Below are 24,564 nucleotides of genomic sequence, written 5' to 3'. Positions count from 1 at the left end.
GGTTCTTGATAGGTTAGAATGGGAAAATAGAATTTATATGGCTAATCCCATGAATGTGGGATAAAGATGCTGAAAGGGGGGGGGGGGCATAGTCCTAATTTTTTTTAGTTGCTAGAAAGTCAACAATATGATCTTAACAAAAGAAAAGCAATTTGGAATTTACACTTAGGTCATCAAATCTAATTCAGTTGTGACACCAATCTGTGGTGTAACTTCGGTCATTTTTGAATTTGCTTCTGGTTTTCACATTCTTACCCACACCATGCAATTTTACCTTTTTGGTCATCAACTAGCATCAAAATTTTATTTATAATTTAAAAGTAAAGAGGAGTGCTCAGAATTGCATGAGTATGGTTATCCTCCTTGTGGAATACAAATTTGTGCTAAACTTTGGATTTACACCAACATTTGGATGGTTTGCACTGAAGGATTTCCAAATCACTTTATGTTCTCACTGCCACATGTTTCTTTTTCTAAATCAGGTAATGGATGTACCTCTGAAGTTGCAAGAGCGAGACTTTGCAGGCACCCCTTATGTTCCAGTTTATGTAATGTTACCGGTGAGGTCTCTCTCACTCACTCTCTCTCATTTGATTTTTTTTAGCATAGTGGATTGTTTATTTTGCAACAACTCCTTACTTTGCCTTTTTCTTAAAGTGTTCAAAGTTCTGATCTTTGAGAAATGGTTTTGATTCGAGGTGGTGGTTAATTTGTAACTCGGATGATAAGAAGAAATCTTTTCACTTGTTAAGGCTTACTTTCATATCTTATCATTTTTGGCAGCTGGGAGTAATTAATATGAAGTGTGAACTGGTTGATCCAGATGGTCTACTAAAGCAGTTAAGAGTACTGAAGTCAATTAATGTTGATGGCATTATGGTTGATTGCTGGTGGGGAATTGTGGAGGCACATTCTCCACAGGAGTATAATTGGAGTGGTTACAAGCGGCTCTTTCAAATTGTGCGTGACCTCGATTTTAAATTGCAGGTGATGTATAACCCTTAATAAACCTCATTCCTCAAGCATGGAGATGAGTACCAGAGTATCAATACACAACCAGCCAATGGATTAGGTAACAAACAAAAAACAAAGTTTACATTTTAATCCCTGACCCTGGGCCTGGGTAATCCCACATTAAACCTTCTCTTACTGTCTCATCCCAAGCCAAAGCATCTGCCAGACTATTAGCAGCCTTAGAGACCCACTTGAATAAGCAATTCGTATTTAGCCTTAGAGACCCACTTGTTTGTTACATGTGAACATTTGATATGAGAAGTGATATTTTTTTCAATCCCTATAGGATCTAATTTTTGGATTCTTCAATTTTTGATTGGGGCAGGTGGTAATGTCATTTCATGAATGTGGAGGCAATGTTGGTGATGATGTTTGCATTCCTCTGCCCCATTGGGTGGCAGAAATTGGTCGGAATAATCCTGACATATTTTTTACAGATAGAGAGGGAAGGCGCAATCCTGAGTGCCTCTCATGGGGAATTGATAAGGAACGAGTTTTAAGAGGCCGAACTGCTGTTGAGGTATGTTGATGATGGGCTTATTTTTATCTCTTTCATGTCTATTGTGGGCCTGTTAGCCTTTTAAATTATTCTTTCTTATTGGGCCCAATGGGCCTTGTATGTTTTTTTATTTTTAGCCTTATATTGCTGCCACCCTATGAGGGGTGCATATGTAATTTTACATTGATTTATGATCTACTATAAATTCTAGTGGGACTCTAATAGAGTACCGTGATCTGTTCTACCTAGAAACTCTTTCTTCTCTTGTTCTTTCTTCCTCCCTTATCTTCTCCCTTTCTGAATCTCTCTTCCTCCTTTCTTCTCTTAGCCTTTGCTGTTTCTGTTTAACCTTTCTTGCTGCAACCAACAAGTTGGTATCAGAGCTACCACTCTAAAGCTCTTGTAGGCAGTTTATGCAGTCTGTAAGACTGCTAGATCTCATCACCAGTAGGTGTTGTTATCATTTTTCCCTGTTTGTTTTAGTATAGATTAATCTCTGTACGAGATTGATTGGCATTATTGGACTTCCTGGATAAGATTGATCAGGTTTCTTGGTAGTTTTCTGCTTTCCGCAGTAGGGGATTCTTGGTTTGACCAATCCAGTGTTGGCTCTAGTGGTGGATCATGATCTTTTTTGGTTGTACTGATCTGTTTCTGAAATCGTTTAGGTGTTGAGGCCTTTTGGACTAATTTTAAGTTTCCAAATTGTTGATTTTCTTGGCCTGGTGTTATTGGGGTTTTTTGGACTAAGTCTGAACTATCAAATTTGTGTTCCTTTAAAAGTCTTTGAAAGGAAATAGAACCTAGTGGAAGTGATCAGAAAGGTTTCTTGGATCCCAGAGTTCAAGAGAACTTGGTTATCATTAGAATGGTCTCGGACCATGATGATTGCTATTGGTGGTCATGGGAAGCTTGGTTATATTATTTGGGACATGGTAAAACCAGATGCTAAGGCCCCCGTTCACTCTAAATGGATACAAAATAACTACATGGTAGTATCCCAGTTGATTAATACTATGCAGCCTTATTTTAGGAAGAATTATATCTGGGTGAAGATTGCAAAGGAACTGTGGAATAAAAAGCCTAAACATACATGAGAGAATTGTTGGAAGTTGCACCCCATTTGGTTCCAACAAGATTTAAGAAGGGATGTAAGAAAGACAATGCTAATAGTCTCCACTACCATAACCCCATTAGCTACTAGACCTTCTGCCGTTCCTTTCTATCCAACAATGGAGTCTTTAGTTGCTACTAAAGCTTGGATGAAAGCCCAATATGATAAAAAACATAGAGCGGTAGAATTCCAGGTTGGGAAGTGTGTATATCTCAAGCTACATCCATATAGACAAACCTCTCTAGCCCTTTTATCTCTCCAGCCTGGAAAGGGTGGCACAAATTATCACCTAAGTTCTATGGGCCATTCTAGATTACTGAGCATATTTGGCTTGTGGCCTATAAATTGAATCTCCCAGGCACATTGCGAATACACCCAATTTTGCATGTATCTCTCCTTAAACAATGTGTGGGAACCAACATAACAAGCTCCATCATTCTACCTGAATTTGATGACACGAGCACGTTACAACTACAACCACGAGCCATCTTGGATTGTTGTTGGATCAAAGTGGGGAAGCAAATTCAGCAACAGGCCTTAGTAGAATGGGCAGGATAGTAGTGCATGATGCCACCTCGGAATCTTGTGCAATTCTCAAACAAAGGTACCCTCAACTACTCCTCGGGGACGAGGTGATTCCAATGGGAGGACTTGTTAGGAGCCAAGATACAGCCAAGGCAATAATAATACAACAAGTATACTCTAGATGGAAGACGAGAAGAGCCACCCAACAAATTCGTCGCAACAAAGCAAGTGGGGAAAGAAACAAACATCAGACTGTTAAGATCTTGATGGGATAACATGTACAATATAAAAGACCAAAGAAATAAGGTGGATCTGCACCATTCGAACAATCTTTCTCTCTCTCTCTCTCTTTCCATCTCTCTATCTCTCCCATTTTCTCAGGAGGTCGCACCCCCTCGAAATGGTGCCTAACACCCTCTAACCTTGATCTTCCTACTAATTTATGTAAGGGCAAGTGTTGTTATATCATTGCTCTTAGCATTGCCCAGCATCAAGGTTTCAAATTTCGATATGATACGCCCCTTATCGGGCATATCGTATTATATCTTTAAAATTCTGATATGAGATATTGGTGGAAAATCAGTGGTATTGTCTCTTTTCCATTGTATCGGGCCATATTGGGGGTGTATTAGGGCGTATCGACCGATACACTATGACAAAGATACGGACAAAAAATGAAAAAAAAATGAAGGGGGAAAGAAAGCTTCTTTACCCTGTAATAAACCTTCTTTAACCCCAAAATGACTCTAAAACTCCAAACCCTATTCCTAGAGTGTTAGATATGCAAAAATATGCAAGAAACAAGTGTAAATCGTTAATGTTTTTTGATGATTTTTCAAAATTTGAAAAAATATGGCAAAAATAGGTAAGTTTTTTCAAATTTTCATAATATCTTGTGATTTCTTTTTTTCTTGAATGTTTAAATCTATGTTGATCTACATTTCTTACACTCAAAATCACTTATTTTTGGGAAAAATATAAAATAACAAAAAAATTGAAAATGCTATTTTTTATCTGCCTATGAAGACTTGATATGTTTTAGATCTATCATAACCATAGAGCAATTGAAATCAACACAAAGGAAAGATGCTCCTTCCCCAACGTGGTTTCCACTAGCTGAAGGATTCATTAAATTAAATTTTGAAAGAAGCATTGAAGGTAACCTAGGACCTTCAGGTATTGGAGGCATTTCCAGGAATGCGGATGGACAGGTTTTGGCACTTTTTTCTGAGTCAGTGGGTGGAGGGGACTCTCTCAAGGCAGAGGTCTTGGTTGTGTTGGAAGGGGTAAGAAGAGCAAAAGAATTAAATGTTCGAAACCTAATCATTGAAGGCGACTCCAAGTGGATGGCTGAACAAGGAAGAGAATGAACTTTGGGAATATGCAAATGAAAAAAGGGAATTTAAGTGGCTGTCAAGGGGTATGGTCGTAAGGCTTCAGTGGGTTAAAAGGAGTGCTAACTCATTTGTTGACGCCTTAGCTAAATAGGGGGTGGGAAGGACTCGGTCATTGTGGGCATATTTGTAATCTTTGCTTGTACTTTTCTAACCTTGGGGAGGGTTAAGAGTGTTTATCCCTTCCCTTGGTTTCTGTATTCTCTTTTATATATCAATTATTAAAATTCTGGTTATTGATAAAAATAGTTTTTTTTATATTTTTAGAATTAAAAATAAATAATAATTAATTATATTTTATCATTTGATCACAACGATTGAATATATTATAATTCTATGGATGATCTATCATATTCATAGAGCAATCGGAATTTCTTCTTTAATAAGTATTTTTTTTACATTTTATAATTAAAAGATGTAGAGAACACTGATGTGGGCCCCACTGTGTTCGTATGACAGCACATGCAATCTTTGTTAGTTATATCAGTGTTAGTTGGTAGTTATTTCAGACAACTTGTTATTTCAGCTTATTATTGTTTTATTTTCCATGTAAGCATTAAGGGCAATTCTGCCTTTTTCTACATTTAGTGAACATAACTTATAAATATTAAGAGTGGGGTGGTAGATTCAATCAATCTGTACCTCTCCTTTCTAAACCCTTGTGTACTTCTGCTTCTCCTCCTTTTCTCCTTCTTTTCTTCTTCTTTTCTCCATCCGAAACCTTTTTGGATTCAAGACTGACTGTAGTCTTGATCGACTACTTGGTATCAGAGCCTATCTAGGGTTTCTCATGTGTGTCTAGTCCAGCTGACCACATGAGAACTGCCTAGGGCTGGAAGCTTACAAAGAACTGTTCGTCGGCTGATTCTTGGAGGTTACCAGAAGGGTTTAGCAGCTGTCCAAAGGCTTGTATAGGCTTGGAGAGTGTTTTGGTAATCGGGAAGAATCAGAAAAGGTTAAAAGGATCAACATTAGGGTTCAGGCCGAGATTGAAGGTGGTGATCAGAGTTTTCTGGGTAAGTTTTTTATTTTTCCTTGAGATCGTCGTCAGTCAAAGATAGGTTGGACCTATCTAGGAGGAGCAACTGAGCTCTCCTTTATTTTCTCAGAGGCGACCAGGTTTTTTTGATTTTTTTTAGGGTTTGTCATTAACCCTATGACCAGATTTGACTGTGAACCTATTTGGAAGGTGCGGTTGAACATTGTTAATGTTCTCACAAAGGTTTCTTTAACCCTATGATCAAACCCTAAATCCGCTTCAGCATTACAGATTGTTTTCTAAGTGGTTTCTAGACCTGTTTTGGCTTCAAAGCCTGTTTTGGGGTGAGAACCTTTATTGGACTGCTTACATTCTGAACTGCCGATTGGTTTCAAATCAGATCCGAACTGAATTTGTACAGAATTCTGACTGTGATCAGTTATCTAAGTGCTGTTTTCTATTGCAGTAGCTCCAATAGTTCTTAATTAATGATTCTTAACCAAGAATGGAGTTCAAGAATCAGGGGGAAGGTGTTTTTGGGAACAGTAGTTCTGGTAATATGTCTAAGACTGCGTTTCAGATTACAACTGTGAGATTTGACGGATTCAATTACTTAGAATGGGCCCAATCGGCCATGATGGCTATTGGGGGAAGAGGAAAACTTAGCTACCTATTGGGAGATGTGAAAGAACCTTCCAAGGAGGACTCAATGTATACCAAGTGGGTTCAGGAGAACTACTTGGTTATGACATGGCTGTGCAACTCTATGCAGCCACATATCAGCCGAAATTATTTGTAGGCAAAAACAACCAAGGAGATCTGGGATGTCATGAAAGAGACCTACTCCCAACCCTTTAATGTTGCTAGAGCCTATGAATTGAAGTGTGAGGTAAATAACCTCAAACAAGGAGAGAAACTAGTCTCTGTTTATTTCTCTACTTTGAAATCTCTGTGGCATGAAATTAACCATCTGGAGACTCTTGAGTGGGAAAGTCCGAAAGATACACAGACCCATAGAAAGCAAGTTGAGACCAATAGGGTGTTTGAATTCCTAGCTGGTTTGAATTCTGATTATGACATTGTGAGACAGCAGATACTGACAAGAGACAGTGTGACCTTATCTCAAGCCTACTCTTTGGTGCATAGTGAAGAGACTAGGAGAAAAGTAACGATGCAACATCAACCTTTCCCCCCAGCCCTAGCAGCAGTTAAACCTAAGTCTGGGGGTGATACAGAAAGGGACATGAAGAAGGAAGATAAGCGGGATCTCGTGTGTGAACATTGCAAGAAACCCAAGCATACTAAAGATACATGTTGGAAGCTGCACCCTCATTTAGTCCCAACAAAACTACGGAACAAAAGGGGTAATGCTCAAATGGCTGTTAATACCGATTCTGCATCCTCATCGGGCACAAAAGGCACGCCCCTAGACACCTTAGCTGCTGTTTGGGCTGCCCGAATACAGTTGGAAAAGGAGGTTGAGAATTCAACTCAGTCATCTCAGTCATCTCAGTCATCATCATCCTTTGCCACATTAGCCTTTCATTCAGGTACTTGGGCCTCAGCTTACCATGCTTCAGCTCCAGGTAACACTGAACATTGTTGGGTAATAGACTCAGGTGCATCTGACCATATGACTAGCTTGCCATCACTGTTCACTACCTATCACTTATCTTCTGGTAGAGATAAAGTATCCATTGCTGATGGTTCCCTTGTTCCCATTTCTGGCAAGGGAGACATCAAGTTGTTTGATACTATCTCCTTATCCTCAGTCTTGCATGTTCCTAAACTTGATACTAATTTACTTTCAGTCAGTAGTATTACAAAACACCAGAACTGTTTAGTAACCTTTTTCCTTGACCGATGTGTTTTTCAGGATTTGGAGACGAAGAAGGTGATTGGGACTAGCCGTGAGACGAATGAGATCTATCTGCTTGGAGAGAATTCTCATTGGAAAGAGCATGTGGATAAGATGTCTTTTGTTTCTCAGTCTGTGAGTCCGGTTATGCTTTGGCATAATCGGTTAGGTCATTTATCATTTCGGTCTTTGAAGAGTTTATTTCCTAATTTGTTCGAGTCTGTTGAGATGTCAAATTTGAGATGTGAGAGTTGTGAGCTTGCAAAGCATTGTAGAACATCTTATTCCTTGAGTAATAAAAGAATTAGTAATTCTTTTGATGTTGTGCACACCGATGTTTGGGGCCCGTATCACATCCCTTTTATGGGAGGGTACAGATATTTCCTGTTGTTTGTTGATGACTATACCCGTTTTTCTTGGGTTTACCTTATGCATTCTCGAGATGAGGTTTCCGCTCTGACACAGACCTTTCATCAGATGATTTTAACCCAGTTTAGGGTCAAAATCAAAATCCTCGGATCTGATAATGCGAAATAATACTTTGCTAAGCCACTGGCCTTTTATCTACTCGATCATGTGGTTATTCACCAGAGCACTTGTCCTTATACACTACAACAGAATGGGGTTGCCGAGAGGAAGAATAGGCACATTTTGGAGGTGGCTAGAAGCATTATGTTTACCTCCAATGTGCCTATCTGTTTCTGGGGCGATGCTATTCTCACAGTAGTGTATCTCATTAATCAGGTTCCCTCACGGGTTCTTGAGGAATTATTTACTGTTCCCCTTAAAACCTTTGGTTGCACCTGCTTTGTTCAGATTCTTGGCCCTCATCATTCCAAATTTGACCCTAAGTCCTCCAAATGCATTTTTCTCGGTTATGCACAAACTCAAAAGGGTTATTGCTGCTATGAACCTATTTCCGGGAGAAGATTTGTCTCGATGGATGTCACTTTCTTTGAGGAGGTACCCTATTACCCTAGGGTTTCTCCTCAGGGGGAGAGTAGTGAGAATTTGGGCCTTTTTCCTTAGGGGGAGAGCAGTGAGAATGGGGTTAACTCATCTGAGGTTCCTTTACCCATTCCATTGAGTGGTGAGGGCTGTAATGGGGAGGGTTGTCAGGAGTTGAAAGTCTACCACAGGCGGTGGAGGCAGGTTGATTTCGGTCATCAGCAGTCCAGGTCAACCCTAGTTCCTTCTGCAGATCCAGATCTAGGTGCTACAGTCCCCTTATCAGATCCAGGTCTCACTGAGATACCTTCCACTGTTGCTACTTCCCTTCCTTCGGATGACCTTGACCTCCCCATTGCAGTCCGTAAAGAGAAATGGCATTGCACCACATCCACAACTCATTGCATTTCCCAGTTTCTGTCCTATGATCGCCTATCTCCCTCTTCCAGGTCCTTTCTCACTTCCATTGTTGATATTCCTATCCCTAGAACAGTGCAAGGAGCCTTGTTAGTTCCTAAGTGGAAAGATGCAGCGAAGGTTGAAATGGATGCCCTTTTGAGAAATAATACTTGGGAGCTAGTTGACCAACCCAAAGACAAGAAACCGGTTGGATGTAGATGGGTATTTACTGTGAAACATAATGCTGATGGTTCCATTGAAAGGTATAAAGCCCGGTTGGTTGCAAAAGGATTTACTCAGACTTATGGTATAGACTACTTGGAGACTTTTGCCCCAGTAGCAAAGATGACCACTATTCGAGTTCTGTTAGCCCTTGCAGCGAGTTATTCTTGGCCTTTGTTCCAGATGGATGTTAAAAATGCCTTTTTGAATGGAAACTTACAGGAAGAAGTCTACATGCAATTACCCCCTGGATTTTATGATGCAGAGACATGTAAGAAGGTTTGCCGACTGAATAAAGCATTGTATGGACTAAAGCAGTCCCCAGAGCTTGGTTTGATAGATCCAGACTAGCCCTTGGAAAATTCGGCTATGTACAGGCCCAGTCAGACCATACATTGTTCGTTAAAAGAGTGAACTCTTCTTTAACCTTGCCTGCTGTATATGTGGATGATATTGTAGTGACAGAGAATGATAATAGTGAGATTGAGTCCCTCAAACGACTCCTTCATCAAGAGTTTGAGGTGAAAGATCTTGGTGCACTACGATACTTTTTGGGTATTGAGGTTGCTAGATCTAAACATGGGACCTTTATTTCTCAAAGGAAGTATGTTCTAGATCTGTTAGCAGAAACTGGAATGTTAGGTGTCAAGCCTGCAGATACACCTATTGAACAGAATCACAAGATCAGTGCAGAGGGTGGAGAGCCTCTTGAAGACAAAGCTATGTTCCAACGGTTGGTTGGAAAACTCCTATATCTTTGTCTCACACGACCAGACATCAGTTATGCAGTCAGTGTTGTTAGCCAGTACATCATTCCCCCAGAACTACTCATCTCCTTGCAGTTGAGAGAATATTAGCATACTTGAAGAGATGTCCAGGTAGAGGTATATTGTTCAAGAATAATGATCACATGAAGGTAGAGGTCTATATAGATGCTGATTGGGTTGGGAGTGCTGATGACATGAGGTCTACCTCTGGATATTGTGCTTTTGTAGGAGGTAATCTTGTCTCTTGGAGGAGTAAGAAACAAAGTGTTGTTTCTGGCTCTAGTGCTGAAGCTGAATACAGATCGATGGCTAATGGAGTGGCTGAAATCCTATGGCTGAAGTCACTACTTGAAGAGTTGGGTATTGATTATGAGAAGCCCTTGATGTTGTATTGTGATAATCAGGTGGCTATTAATATAGATCACAATCCGGTGCAGCATGACAGAACTAAACACATCGAAGTTGATGACATTTTGTCAGAGAAGGGGTCTCATCTCAAGAAGTGTCTCCTGTATATCACCTCCAACATGCAGCTCGCAGATCTTCTCACCAAGGCTGTTCCAAGGAAGAAGTTAGATGCAGACCTATGCAAGTTGGGAATGACAAATATCTATTCCCAACTTGAGGGGGAGTGTAGAGAACACTGATGTGGGCCCCACGGCTGTGGTCCCCACTGTGTTCGTATGACAGCACATGTAATCTTTGTTAGTTATATCAATGTTAGTTGGTAGTTATTTCAAACAACTTGTTATTTCAGCTTATTATTGTTTTATTTTCCATGTAAGCATTAAGGGCAATTCTGCCTTTTTCTACATTTAGTGAACATAACTTATAAATATTAATAGTGGGGTGGTAGATTCAATCAATCTGTACCTCTCCTTTCTAAACCCTTGTGTACTTCTGCTTCTCCTCCTTTTCTCCTTCTTTTCTTCTTCTTTTCTCCATCCGAAACCTTTTTGGATTCAAGACTGACTGTAGTCTTGATCGACTACTAAAGATAAATAATAAATAATTATATTCTATCATTTGGTTATAATGATTGAATATATTATAATTCTATGGATGATCTATAATATCCATAGAGCATTTGAAATATCTTCTTTAATAATTATTATTTTGAATATATTGTACAATGTTTATTTATTTATTTTTATAAATTTTTTAAATAAAAATAAATAGTAATTATTTAAATAACAATATTAATTATATTTTTCACTTAGAAGTTGTGCCAATGCATCTTTTATTGTTGGATAGGATAGTTGGGTTTTTCCCATCCCATAAAACTTTAGAATTATAATTTATAAATTATAGTTAAGCATAGGTTTTTTAATGAAATTATAATCGACTACAATGTATTTCTTCATAAAACCATTAAAATATATTAATTTAATGTATGTATACCTCATTAAGGCCTTATATTTAGTGTTATTGATGTATATGTATGATTTATTGAAGTACTTATAGTGTTTTCATGTGTATCTATGCGTATCTTAATTTTTCTCTGATATGCATGCATATCCAAGGCGTATCCCACTACATCTCTTAAAATTGCCTTTCTGATACACTTGGCGTTTTCGAAACTTTGAACCTTGCCCAGCATATCTCTTATAATTAGTTAACCCTTGCATATAAATCCTTTCTTGCATTTGTTGCATCCATGTCTATTCCAAGGAATATGGCTAAAGCAATAGAGCAACTTGAGTGGAAGGTTGCTATGCAAGAAAAGATGGATGCCTTACTTAAGAATTATGGGGAAGACACCTATTGGTTTTTATATTGGTTGTAAGTGGGTGTTTATAGTGAATTACAGGGCAGGTGATGATATAGAAAGGTATAAGGTGAGACTTGTAGCTAAAGGTTGCACTCAAACTTGTAGGGTCGACTATGGGGAGACTTTTTCTCCTATTGCCAAGATGACATCCATTAGAGTTCTTCTGCCCCTTGCAACCCATTACTCTTGTCCTTTATAAGTCATACATCAATAATGCATTCCTTAATGGTGATCTTCATGAAGAAATGCACATGGATATACCTCTTGGCTTCTATGGATATTTGCCTAATGGGAGTGTTTGTAAGCTTACTAAAGCTTTGTATGGTCTCAAACAATCTCCTCGAGCTTGGTTTGATAGATTCAATGGTGCCTTATTAAAGGTTAGGTGCTGTAGTGTGATTTGGCTGCTCCCTTGTGTCAGGTTACTCGGATGTTGATTTAGATAGTATCTTGTTAGGGCCGAGCTGTTGTGTTTTGCAAGGAGGATTAGAGTGACTGGGCTATCTCTACCCGTTGTGGGCACTCCAATGCTTAAGTCAGAAAGTTTCTTAAAAAATCTTTTTAGAGAATGAGAGAGCTTGTAATCGCGCGTACCTTCACAGGTAGAAATGAGGACTTTATATAGGCGTTAGTGGTCTAAGCCTCCTTACAACGGGTCTCATCTTCTCACGGAGCCGTTTCTGCGTAGTCGGGTGATTTATTACATCAGTTACGTAATTTGCATGGGGGTTATAGTCCGTCCGAATAACTCTGGTGCGTGCGGTGCGGTAGGCCGGTCTAATGGTTGAGGCATTAATGCTCCGAAGATCTTGGGCTGACAACGTATCTTTGGGACAAGTCAGCAGGCTCGCCTGGCAGGTCACCATAAATTGTATATGAAACTCATTGTATTTGTCGTAATTGCAGCTATTGTTTTATTTATCTTGTCTCACAAAATGAATTAGTTACAATCTTTTTCTTATAATCCTGTTCTTTTAATCAACTATGCTTTCATATTATCAATTGTAGCACATGTCTACAAGGGATTTTATCATCATCATCATCACCTAAGCCTTCTCCCAACCATATGGGGTCGGCAACATGAATCCTGTTTCACCATTCCATTCTGTAATGCCAATCTATTGTTAAATTATGGGCACTTAAATCATTTCTAACTACTTAGATCCATGTCCTTTTTTGCCTACCCTTAGCCCTTCTAGCCCCTTCAACTTGCAACAGATCAATTATTCTTATAGGTGCTTTTCGTGGTCTTCTATTTACATGACCAAACCACTTAGCCTACTTTCTCTCATTTTATCACCTATTGGAGATACTCCTAGGTTCTTTTGAATGACTCCATTGCTCACCCTATGTTCTTTCAAATGACTTGATTTCTATAAGGGATTTTTTTATAGTATTCCTTCTAGTGAATTTATATATCCAAGACATATAGGACCTTAGGACTGCAGTCTGGAAACAAAGTATTTATCCAAACCAGCATTGGACAACATGCTAAGTGAAATGATAACTATTTCACCTAGATGAGAACAATTATGTTAACATAATAATTGTTTTCTGGATGGCTCTATTCACTTCTTAATTTTTCATTATTAGATCTGTTTAAAGTATCACTTTTGACCTATCAATAAAAAATATTACATTTGACCAGGCAAAGATTATTTCTACTGATTTTTTAGCATTGGCATCCTGTAATAAATTACATGTAGGTTTACTTTGACTACATGAGAAGTTTCCGTATAGAATTTGATGAATTTTTCGAGGATGAGATCATTTCTGAGATAGAAGTTGGATTAGGTCCCTGTGGAGAGCTACGCTATCCTTCTTATCCTGTAAAGCATGGATGGAGATATCCTGGCATTGGTGAATTCCAGGTAGCTTTCTAATTCAGTATTTGACTACTTAGATGGTCTTTCACTTTGGATGTACATCTATATATTTATATGTGTGTCTTTCAGTCATTATGACTGTTCAATTATGATCATGAGTTACACTCGTTCCCGGCAAGTTATTCTTATTCAATTTGACTGTATTGTGATCCAATAGTTTTAAAGTGATCTCATGGTGAACTGCTGATGTGGTGAGGCATACACATCGAGGCAATGATCTTACTAGATAATACAAATTTCATGTCAAAACATAGAAAATCTTCAAATTTATGAGAAAAATGGTATTTTAAATATATTGATATCAACTTATCAATATCCCAAACACAATATCGTAATGAAATAAATATTTAAGGGAGCATGGAGCAATTGCTGATTAAAAGAAATTTGCAAAATAACCAATTAAACAACTAGAAGGGGCATCTGCCCCCATTTTGGTCCTAGAATAAGGAGGGGAAAAATTAAATTAGAAGAATGAGATAAGGAGGATGGAGCCCCTGTTGCTGTGCAAGAAAAAGAACAGGAGATCACAAAAGAATTGAGAAATAAAGGAATAGAAGGTGGTGGAAACCTGTTTCAGTCCGTACAAAAATTTACTTGGAAGGAAAGAAAAGGGGGGAAGAGCCCCTATAAGAGGGACATTTAGTCCAAGAAAATGAATTACAAACTCAGAAAAAAAATTAAGAATAAAAAGGGTTAGAGCCCTTATTTTAGTCCAAAAAAATGAATAAAAAAATTCAAAAATGGGGGAAGAGTCTGTTCACTGTTCAGGTCTTGTTCAAGTCCCTTCTCTTGTAGTTAAACTGGTTTGTGTCTGTGGACTGACCCTTAAATACAGTAATTTCATAGGGTTAGAACCTTCTGTACCAGCTAAATTTTGTTCCAGCTGATATTACAAGTAGGGCCTGTCTGATGGTGCATTCTGATGCTCCAAAACATAGGACAGGTGGAAAGTGGTGGAGACCCTAGACCCATATACAGTCGTGTATTACCAGACCCCAGCTTTAAATTAATAGGATGACTCCAACTTTTATTGTGGTTAAAATATATGATTCATCTAGATTTTGATAAGCAAGCATAAAAGTATTTCATTAATCTTGTTGGTTCGGCTGATATGTTGTTATTCTCTTGTCTGGGCTGGGTATTAGAGTCTCTAGTTAACGGGCCTTAGCAACTGGGCCTAATTGTATCTTGTGTTTTATTAGACTGGGTGTCCCATCACTAATCAGGGGCATCCTGGTCCTTTCATGTAAATTATGTATTGCTCTTATATTAGTGAACAATGCCGGCTTATGAATAGTACCCATTCGAACACATCAGACTCTCCTCTCTTCTTCTTCTCAGCTCTCTCAACAGGTTCAGTTCGGCAAACATGGAATCAGAGCTCTAGGTCTGGTCGTAGAACACCTCTCTCGACTGGTTGCAGCAGCTGTCTCGCACTTCCCTCTCTATCTTGGTACTGCAAAGAAACCCTAGGTCTGGTCGTAGAACACAGCAGAACCTATACCTAAGGTTTCCCTTGATTGTAGGGCCCAAGGGGAGTTAGTCCCAGTAGCTGATGCCCTAAGAGATACATAGAGCAAGGTGTAGCCATTCGGCTAAGTGAGATCTGTGTAAAACAGACCTAGAAGAGAGGACTGATTTGAGCAGTCCTAGAGCAGTTCGTGGGTGAAGGTTAACCTGCGATAGCAGTGATTGGTGTGTGGTAGAAGCCACAACAGCTAGGTCAGGGTTGTGGCAACAGGGGCCAAACACAGCGGAGTTTTTTTTTTTTTTTTTTTGGCTTGGCAGTTCAACTGTAAGTGGCAGCTTGTGACAGCAGCAGTGAGTGGAGCGGTACAGCAGAGGGTATTACAGCCCTAAAACAGACCCTCAGGTCTGAGATTACAGTGCTGCAAGGTCCGGAAATATGAAGAGGTTTCACATAACCCGTGTGACAGTTTTGGTACTCTTGCAAGTCGGAGAAGATGTCTTCCATATCTAGGGAAGTTTCTTCTAGAGATATTAGGACTAGTGGGAGGTCTCCTAATCTGGAGAACCCTAATTTGCACAGCCTACAGATAACAAGTGTGTTACTTGATGAGTACAACTTTAGGGAATGGTCTGTTTCGGCCATGCTCTTTATCACATCCCAGGATCTTACAAGCTATTTGGACGGGCAGAAGAAAGAACCCGAAATAGGGAGTGCTGAATATGCTGTTTGGAGAAGAGAGAATGCTACAATCATGTCCTGGCTGCTTGCTTCAATGACTCCTAGGGTAGCTAGGACGGTTCAACACTTCTCCGCAGCTGCCAAGATATGGGAGAAGGTGTCTAAGACCTATGGGCAGAAAAAGAATAATGCCCGAATCTATAGATTGAATCAAGATATTGCTGCCCTGAAGCAGGGAGACATGAGTGTTGCTACATACTTTGCTACATTAGAAGGATTGTGGGAAGAGCTGGATCACCACCTCATCATAGACTAGGAGAATGCCAAAGATAAGGAGAAACACGACAAACAAGTTGAAGAGGGTAGAGCATTCAAATTTTTAGCTGACCTAGATCCAGTATATGAGAACATAAGGTCCCAAATTCTGGGAAGAGATGAGATGCCTGATCTACATCATGTCTACTATCTTGTGAGAAATGAAGATGTGAGAAGAAAGGAGATGCAAGTTGATGCCTAGACTAAACCAGTAGAACAGTCTATAGAACATTCAGCTCTCATTTCTACAAGCCAAAGGGGGAACAAGTTCTTTGACAAGCGACACCTGAGGTGTACTCACTGTGGGGGAGAAAAACATGTGAAAGAGAATTGTTGGGTTCTCTACCCTCATTTGAAACCAACAGCATTGAGGAAAGAGAAGAAGCACCAGAAGGGCCATTCGGCAAGTGTGAACCTAGCAGCAAGTCACAGCGATGGAGGTTCCAAACACTCATCCACAGTTGCTTCCTCTTCTTCGGGACAGACTACCAGTTCCCAAGGACATTGGCCTATGGATTTCACAGCTGATGAGGTAGAGGTACTTAGCCGGGCACTGGCCCGCCTAAGGACAAAGTCTCTTGCTTCCACCTCCCTTGCCAGACTAGGTATTGTTTCAGCCTTTAGTGCAACTAGTTCCATTGATCTAGCCTCCTGGATTATTGATTTCGGTGCAACTGACCACATGACTCACATGTCTTCCTTATTCTCTTCCTATCATTTAATGTCTGGTCAAGACAAGATGAAGGTTGCTGATGGTTCCCTCTCTACCATATCTGGGAAAGGAGTGGTTGACCTAAGCAAGGACATCTCCCTCAAATCTGTCTTATATGTTCCCAATCTCTCTTCAAATCTTTTATTTGTTTCAAAACTTACAAAGAACTTGAATTGTAGCATAACCTTTTTTCCTACCCATTGTGTTTTTCAGGACAGTTTGACGAAGAGAACGATTGGGAGCGGTCATGAGCGTGGAGGCCTCTACTACCTAGATGCAGACATCAGTTCAGCCCTTTAAACATCTACTACTAGTGGTCAATCTAATGTGGAGTCATTATCTAAGTTGCACCTGTAGCATGCTAGACTAGGTCATTTACAGTTCTCGTCATTGGAAATGTTGTTTCCGGAATTGTTTCAAGGTGTGTCAAGTCAAAAGTTAGTCTGTGAAGTCTATCAATTATCAAAACAGTGTAGAACTGTGTACTCAACTTCTAGTAATGAAATTCAAGCACCTTTTGACTTAGTGCATTCTGATGTTTGGGGCCCTTCTCCCATTGTTTCTGTAGATGGCTATCGATACTTTATCAGTTTTATTGACCACTATTCTCGATGCACATGGATCTACTTATTAAAGACACGAGATGAAGTGCCGCGGGTAACCATGGCATTTTGCAAAATGATTGAAACACAATTTGGCAAGAAAATCAAGCAATTCAGGTCAGATAATGCTGCAGAATATTTCGAAAGTGTTAGAATGTTAGAGCGATGTTCGGCTGATAAGAGTTCTTATTAGCCCATTCTTATGTTTAACTTATCTTGTAACTGGGCTTGTGTTAATGGGCCTGGGCCTAATCCTGTTTAATGATTTAAGTCATCTGGGTGTCCCATCACTAATCAGGGGCATCCCAGTAATTTCTTGTACCTTGTACCATATTCATCTATAAATAAAGGACTGGTCGACTGGATAGAATGGTTCGACATTCTCTTCAGTTCTGTGGTTCTCTTCTCCTCCTTGCTACTTCGAGTATAGCTCTTCAGATTACATGGTATCAGAGCATTAGCTCCTTCCTGGTTTCAGCAGGCGCACCCTTTTCTCTTGCTGTCCTTTCATCTTATCTCTTCCTTTTCTGGGTTGCTGCAGTGAAGACCTAGGAGTGTAAGAGAGTAAAGCAAGTTTGAACCTAGGTTTTCTCTTGGTTGTAGGACTCAAGGGAAGTAAGACCCAGAAGTAGATGTCCTACTAGATTACACCAACAAGTAGTAGCTATTGGGCTACTAAGAGAGGTCTGTATAGGACAGACCTGGTTGAGGGCTGATTCAGCAGTCCTAGCACTAGCCGAGAGGGGGAGAACTTCCTCTACAGTTGTAGCTTCGTGCTCCAGCAAGACTTGTGCAGAACAAGTGGTAAAGACTTAGCTCCTTCAACTTCAGTTACAGATTTTCTTCAGGTCGGTTATCAGCCCTACTCTTGGACTGAACTGGTTCAGTTACAGACCTTTACCTTTTACCAGAACTGCGGCAACTTTTGCACCACACAGTTGCAGCCTTAAACTTTTACCAACACTGTGAACTGGTTCAGTTACAGACCTCTACTTGCTACTGTACCCGTACTGTGAACATAGTGACCAATTTGGCCAGTCCTTAACAGAATCACCTATAGTACTGTGAACAACTCTTGGACTGAAGTCAGGATGTCCTCACTATCCGGTGAAGTTTCCTCTAGAGATAACAGACCTGTTACAAGGTCCTCAAACCTGGAAAACCCTAATCTGCACAGCTTGCAGATTACAAGTGTGCTGCTAGATGAGTATAACCTCAAAGAGTGGTCTGTCTCAGCAATGCTGTTCATTACCTCTCGTGACCTCACAGGCTATTTGGATGGAGACAAGAAACAACTAGAAATTAGCAGTCCTGAATACACCGTGTGGCGCAAGGAAAATGCCACAGTCATGTCTTGGTTGCTGGCCTCTATGACTCCTAGGGTGGCCAAAACTGTTCATCACTTCCCCACAGCTACTAAAATTTGGGAGAAAGTTTCTAAGACATATGGCCAGAAAAAGAACAATGCTAGAATCTACAGGCTGAACCAAGACATTGCAGTCCTAAGGCAAGGAGACATGTCTGTGGCAACTTACTTTGCAACACTGGAAGGCCTTTGGGAAGAGCTTGACCACCATTTGATCTTGGATTGGGAAAATGCTAATGATAAGGGGAGGCATGATAAGCAGATTGAGGAGGGCAGAGCCTTCAAGTTTCTGGCGGGTCTTGACCCTGTATATGAAGGTATAAGGTCACAGATTCTAGGGAGAGATGAATTACCTGAGCTTCACCATGTCTACTACCTGGTGAGGAATGAAGAAGTAAGGAGAAAGGAGATGCAAGTTGACTTCCAAACACAGTCAGCAGAACTACCTGGAGAACATTCAGCCTTAGTCTCCACTAAGGGGAATAGATTTTCAGACAAGAAGTCCCTCAAGTGTACACATTGTGGTGGTGAGAAACACACAAAGGAGAAATGTTGGGTCCTGTACCCTCATCTGAAGCTAACTGCTCTGAGAAAGGACAAAAGGCAACATAAGGGCCACACAGCAAGTGGGAATCTTGCCACCAACAACAGTAGTGACAACTCACAGAGTATTCAGACATTGTCATCTTCCACCACAAGGCACGCTGCCGACTCCTCTGGACCAAGTACTTTGGGCTTCACAGCTAGTGAGGTAGAGGTTCCCAGCCGAGCACTAGCCCGTCTGAAGAACAATTCTTTAGCTTCCACCTCTCTTGCCAAATCAGGTACAACCTCTGCATTTAGTGCATTTAGTTCCATTAATTCTACCTCTTGGGTGATTGATTCAGGAGCCACTGACCATATGACACATATGTCCTCCTTATTCTCCACATATCATATGTTGTCTGGCCAGGATAGATGAGAGTAGCTGATGGGTCCCTCTCCACCATCTCTGGAAAGGGGGTGGTTGACCTAAGCAAGGATCTCTCTCTTAAATCAGTCCTACATGTTCCTAGTCTTACCTCAAATCTGTTGTCTGTTTCAAAGCTTACAAAAAACTTGAACTGTAGTATAACTTTCTTTCCTTCTCATTGTGTCTTCCAGGACAGATTGACGAGGAGAACGATTGGGAGTGGTCATGAGTATGGGGGCCTCTACTATTTTGATGAAGATGTCAGCTCAGCCTTGCAAGCTTCTACTACTAGTCCGGAAAGTGTGGAGTCAATAGCTAGGCTGCACTTGTGGCATGCTAGGCTAGGTCATTTGTCTTTTTCTTCCTTAGCAATGTTGTTTCCCGAATTATGTAAGGGCATTCTGAGTCAGAGTTTAATTTGTGATGTGTGTCAAATGTCAAAACAATGTAGATCAATGTATCCAATTTCTAGTAATGAAATTCAAGCCCCTTTTGATTTGGTTCATTCTGATGTTTGGGGTCCTTCACCCATTGTTTCCATTGATGGCTTCCGTTACTTTATTAGTTTTATTGACCATTATTCTCGGTGCACTTGGATTTATCTGTTGAAAGGACGTGAAGAAGCTCCCCGGATAACTATGATGTTTTGCAAGATGGTTGAAACACAATTTGATAAAAAAATCAAGCAATTCCGTTCAGACAATGCAGCTGAATACTTTGAAAGATCCCTGAACTCATTCATGGAAGATGCAGGCATGTTACATCAATCATCATGTGCTTACACCCCTCAGCAAAATGGGGTTGCTGAGCGCAAGAACAGGCATCTATTGGAGACAGCTCGAGCCCTTCTTTTCCAGCACAATGTGCCCAAGCAATATTGGTCTTAAGCTGTTCTTACTGCATCTTACCTGATAAATCGGATGCCATCTAAGGTACTGGGTATGAAGACCCCTTTCTCTGTTTTGTGTCCCACTCTTCCAGAATTTCCTCTTCCCCCGCGGGTTTTTGGTTGTACATGCTTCATACATGTGAAAGATCCAAAGAAGACCAAGCTGGATCCTAAGGCTACAAAGGGAATATTTTTGGGGTACTCTCCTACGCAGAAGGGGTATAAGTGTTATGATCCTGTCTCCAAGAAAAAATATGTCACTAGGGATGTAGTCTTTTTTGAGTCTCAACCCTATTTCCAGTCTTCTCAGAATCCTCTTCAGGGGGAGAGTAGTGGGTTGGAAGAGGATTCTCACTCTCCCTTCTTTTTTGTTCCCATTTCATCACCTTACACTACTACTAGCTGTAACATTCCGGGTCAACCTAGTGAGACTTCTACTTGCCAGTTGCTTCTCCAGATTCGGCTGATGCTCCTGAAGGTTCCAGTAAACAAGAAAAAGAGATACTTACATACAATAGAAGGAAGAAGGCCCCTCAACCTCATGACTGCAACCAGTTGAACTCAGATCAATCTGTCTCTGCAATCCAAGGTAATTCTGATTCACTCAATTCAGATTTGGATCTTCCTATTGCTCTCCGTAAGCCTGTTCGTTCTTGTACCACTCGGCATCCCATAGCCGATTATGTTTCTTACTCACACTTATCCGCTGCCTATCATTCCTTTGTGTCTGCCCTTTCCTCTGTATGTGTCCCTTCCAGGTATTCAGAGGCGGCATCTGATCCGAGGTGGAAAGAAGCCATGAATGAGGAGATGAAAGCCCTAATGAAAGCAAGGACATGGGAATTGGTGGACCTGCCAGAAGGGAAAGGCACTGTTGGGTGCAAGTGGGTATTCACAGTAAAGCACAGGGAAGATGGGTCAATTGAGAGGTACAAGGCCAGACTTGTGGCAAAGGGATTTACACAAAAGGAAGGAATTGACTACAAGGAAACCTTTGCCCCAGTAGCAAAGCTCAACACAATCAGGGTTCTACTGTCACTAGCAGCAAAATTCTCTTGGGAACTTCATCAGCTGGATGTGAAGAATGCCTTCCTAAATGGTGATCTTCATGAAGAGGTATTCATGGAACCCCCACCTGGATATGATGTTGGAAAGAAGGTATGTAAACTAAGGAAAGCATTATATGGTTTGAAGCAATCTCCCTGGGCATGGTTTGAGAGACTTTGTTTGGCCATGAAGAAAGTAGGGTACACTCAGAGCAGTGCAGATCATGCATTGTTTACAAGGAGACAGGATGACAAACTTACAGCACTCATTGTGTATGTGGATGATATGGTGATTACTGGAAATGATGTGAAAGAGATGAAGAGGCTGAAGGAGTTCTTAGCTTTAGAATTTGAGATCAAAGACCTGGGAAATCTGAGATACTTTCTTGGAATTGAAGTTGCTAGATCAAGAGAAGGAATCTACATATGTCAAAGAAAGTATGTGCTAGATCTCCTAGAAGAAACAGGCATGATGGGGTGCAGGCCAACAGACACTCCAATAGAACCAAGCCATGGATTACAAGAATCAATGGGTGAGGAATACTGTGATAAGGAAAGGTACCAAAAGTTGGTAGGAAAACTGATATACTTATCCCTTACTCGGCCAGATATTGCCTATGCAGTGCATGTTGTCAGTCAATTCATGCACTCACCAAAGGCCCCTCATATGAGAGCAGTGGAAAGAATCCTCAGATACTTGAAAACTTGCCTAGGGAAAGGAATTCTATTCAGAAAAAACAGCAGACTTGAAATTGAAGCCTACACTGATGCTGATTGGGCTGGGTCTGTTGGAGACAGAAAATCAACCTCAAGTTACTGTACATTCTTGGGAGGAAACCTAGTCACATGGCGTAGTAAGAAGCAGAATGTTGTGGCTAGATCAAGTGCAGAAGCAGAATACCGGGCTATGGCACACGGGGTTGCTGAACTCTTATGGCTCAGGACTCTCCTTAATGAGCTTGGTATCAAGACTGAGGGTCCTCTCAAGCTGTATTGTGATAATAAAGCTGCTATCAACATTGCCAACAATCCTGTGCAGCATGACAGGACAAAACATATTGAAATTGATCGACACTTTGTCAGAGAGAGAATTATTTCAGGAGAACTTTGTGTGCCTTATACTCCATCAGAGATGCAGATTGCAGATGCATTAACTAAAGGGCTGGCATCAACGAAGTTCAGGGACATACTTTGGCAAGCTAAACATGATTGATATTCATGCTTTGCTTGAGGGGGAGTGTTAGAATATTAGAGTGATGTTCGGCTGATAAGAGTTCTTATTAGCCCATTCTTATGTTTAACTTATCTTGTAACTGGGCTTGTGTTAATGGGCCTGGGCCTAATCTTATTTAATGATTTAAGTCATCTGGGTGTCCCATCACTAATCAGGGGCATCCCAGTAATTTCTTGTACCTTGTACCATATTCATCTATAAATAAAGGACTGGTCGACTGGATAGAATGGTTCGACATTCTCTTCAGTTCTGTGGTTCTCTTCTCCTCCTTGCTACTTCGAGTATAGCTCTTCAGATTACAGAAAGATCCTTAAACTTGTTTATGGAGGATGCGGGAATGATTCATCAGTCATCTTGTGCTAGTACCCCCCAACAGAATGGGATTGCTGAGCGCAAGAATAGACACTTATTGGAGACTGCACGGACTTTATTATTTTAGCACAAGGTTCCAAAAGGCTATTGGTCTCAGGCAATCCTCACTGCATCATATCTGATAAACCGAATGCCATCTAAGGTCTTGGGAATGAAGACTCCATTTTCGGTTCTTTGCCCTCATCTCCCTGTTTTTTATCTTCCACCGAGGGTCTTTGGGTGTGTATGTCTCATACATGTCAAGGATCCAAAGAAGACAAAACTGGATCCTCGAGCTACAAAGGGAATCTTCTTGGGTTATTCTCCTACTCAGAAGGGATACAAGTGTTATGATCCAGTCACCAAGAAAAGATATGTCACAAAAGATGTGGTGTTCTTTGAGTCTCAATCCTACTTTTGATCTTCCTCAGATCCTCTTTAGGGGGAGACTAGTAGGATGGAAGAGGACCCTTCGGTTGATTCTTCTATTCCCCATTTCTTTGTGCCCCTCTCTGCCTCGGATCTTCCATCTTCTCCTCTTGATCCTCCTAGTTGTGGTATCCCAGGTGAATCTAGTGAGGCTCCCATTGGCCCAACTACTACTAGTGGTGTGGAAAATATTACTAAAGGCTCTAACAGGCAGCAAAAAGATATCAGAGTTACCTACAATAGAAGGAAGAAGAGCCCTCCAACTTATGACAGCAACCAATTGGACTCGGATCAACCTGTCTCAGTAACTCAAAGTAATCCTATCAATTCCTTTGACTTGGGTCTTCCAATTGCACTTTGCAATCTACTCATTCTTGTACTATCAGATACCCTATTGCGAATTTTGTGTCTTACTCACACTTGTCCCCTAGTTATTGTTCTTTTGTGTCTACTCTCTCTTCTGTGCATGTTCCTACTAGGTACTCTGAGGCTGTGTCTGACCCAAGGTGGAAAGAGGCTATGAATGAAGAAATGAAGGCCTTGATGAAAGCAGGGACTTGGGAACTAGTAGATCTACCGGAAGGGAAAGGTACTGTTGGATGCTGTAGAGAACATTGATGTGGGGCCCACAGCTATGGTCCCACTCTGTTCGTAGGGTAGAATGTATCTAGTCACAGCTGCGGTTATTTTACTATTCTGTTATTTCTAGTTTCAGTTCTATATTGTTTGTTATTTGTTAGCAGTTATGATGTAAACACCAAGGGTAGATATGTCCTTTCATGTAACTAGCATAACCTATATATATTAACTTAAAATGGCGGCGGCAGAATATTGACATTCTATTCTTCTCTTCAAAAAACTGTGTTCTATTGCTCTTTCACCACTCTTTCTTCTACTTCTTCACTTTCTCTTCTCATCGAACCTGAAATCTCTTACTGGTCAAGACTGAATAGCAGTCTTGAAAACTTACATGGTATCAGAGTCAAGTTAGGATTTTTCATGTGAGTCTAATACCAGCCGACCACATGAGAATCTCCTAGGACTGAAAGCTGAAAAGGAGGAGTTCGTAGACTGATTCTTGGAGATCGCCAGAGGTGCTAGCAGCTGTTGGAAACTTGCTAGGGTTGTAGAGTGTTGGTGGTT

The 24,564-nt window shown here is 40.6% G+C and overlaps 1 protein-coding gene across 12 annotated transcripts in view; it reads left to right on the top strand.

The window, feature by feature from the left end:
• BAM2 (beta-amylase 2) overlaps nt 1-24,564 on the top strand; it is a 69,350-nt gene that overhangs the window by 5,091 nt on the left and 39,695 nt on the right. For 8 of the 12 annotated variants that reach the window (XR_016100777.1, XM_088949874.1, XM_088949869.1 and 5 more), the window contains 4 exons: nt 483-560; nt 784-987; nt 1,340-1,534; nt 13,197-13,361. Coding sequence is in view for 11 of the 12 variants with exons in the window: in XM_088949874.1 (XP_088806000.1) it covers nt 483-560; nt 784-987; nt 1,340-1,534; nt 13,197-13,361 (642 nt within the window). In the remaining variant the exon portion in view is untranslated. The remainder of the gene's footprint in view (nt 1-482; nt 561-783; nt 988-1,339; nt 1,535-13,196; nt 13,362-24,564) is intronic. The other 4 variants (XM_088949871.1, XM_088949872.1, XM_088949870.1 and 1 more) reach the window with 1 other exon arrangement.

The sequence above is a fragment of the Nelumbo lutea genome, chromosome 6 (genome assembly GCF_056320005.1).
Source record: "Nelumbo lutea isolate HS-2025 chromosome 6, American lotus-T2T, whole genome shotgun sequence".
NCBI classification, from domain to species: Eukaryota; Viridiplantae; Streptophyta; class Magnoliopsida; order Proteales; family Nelumbonaceae; genus Nelumbo; species Nelumbo lutea.
Note: the sequence above shows the minus strand (reverse complement) of the source record. Positions and strands in the feature narration are given on the sequence as shown.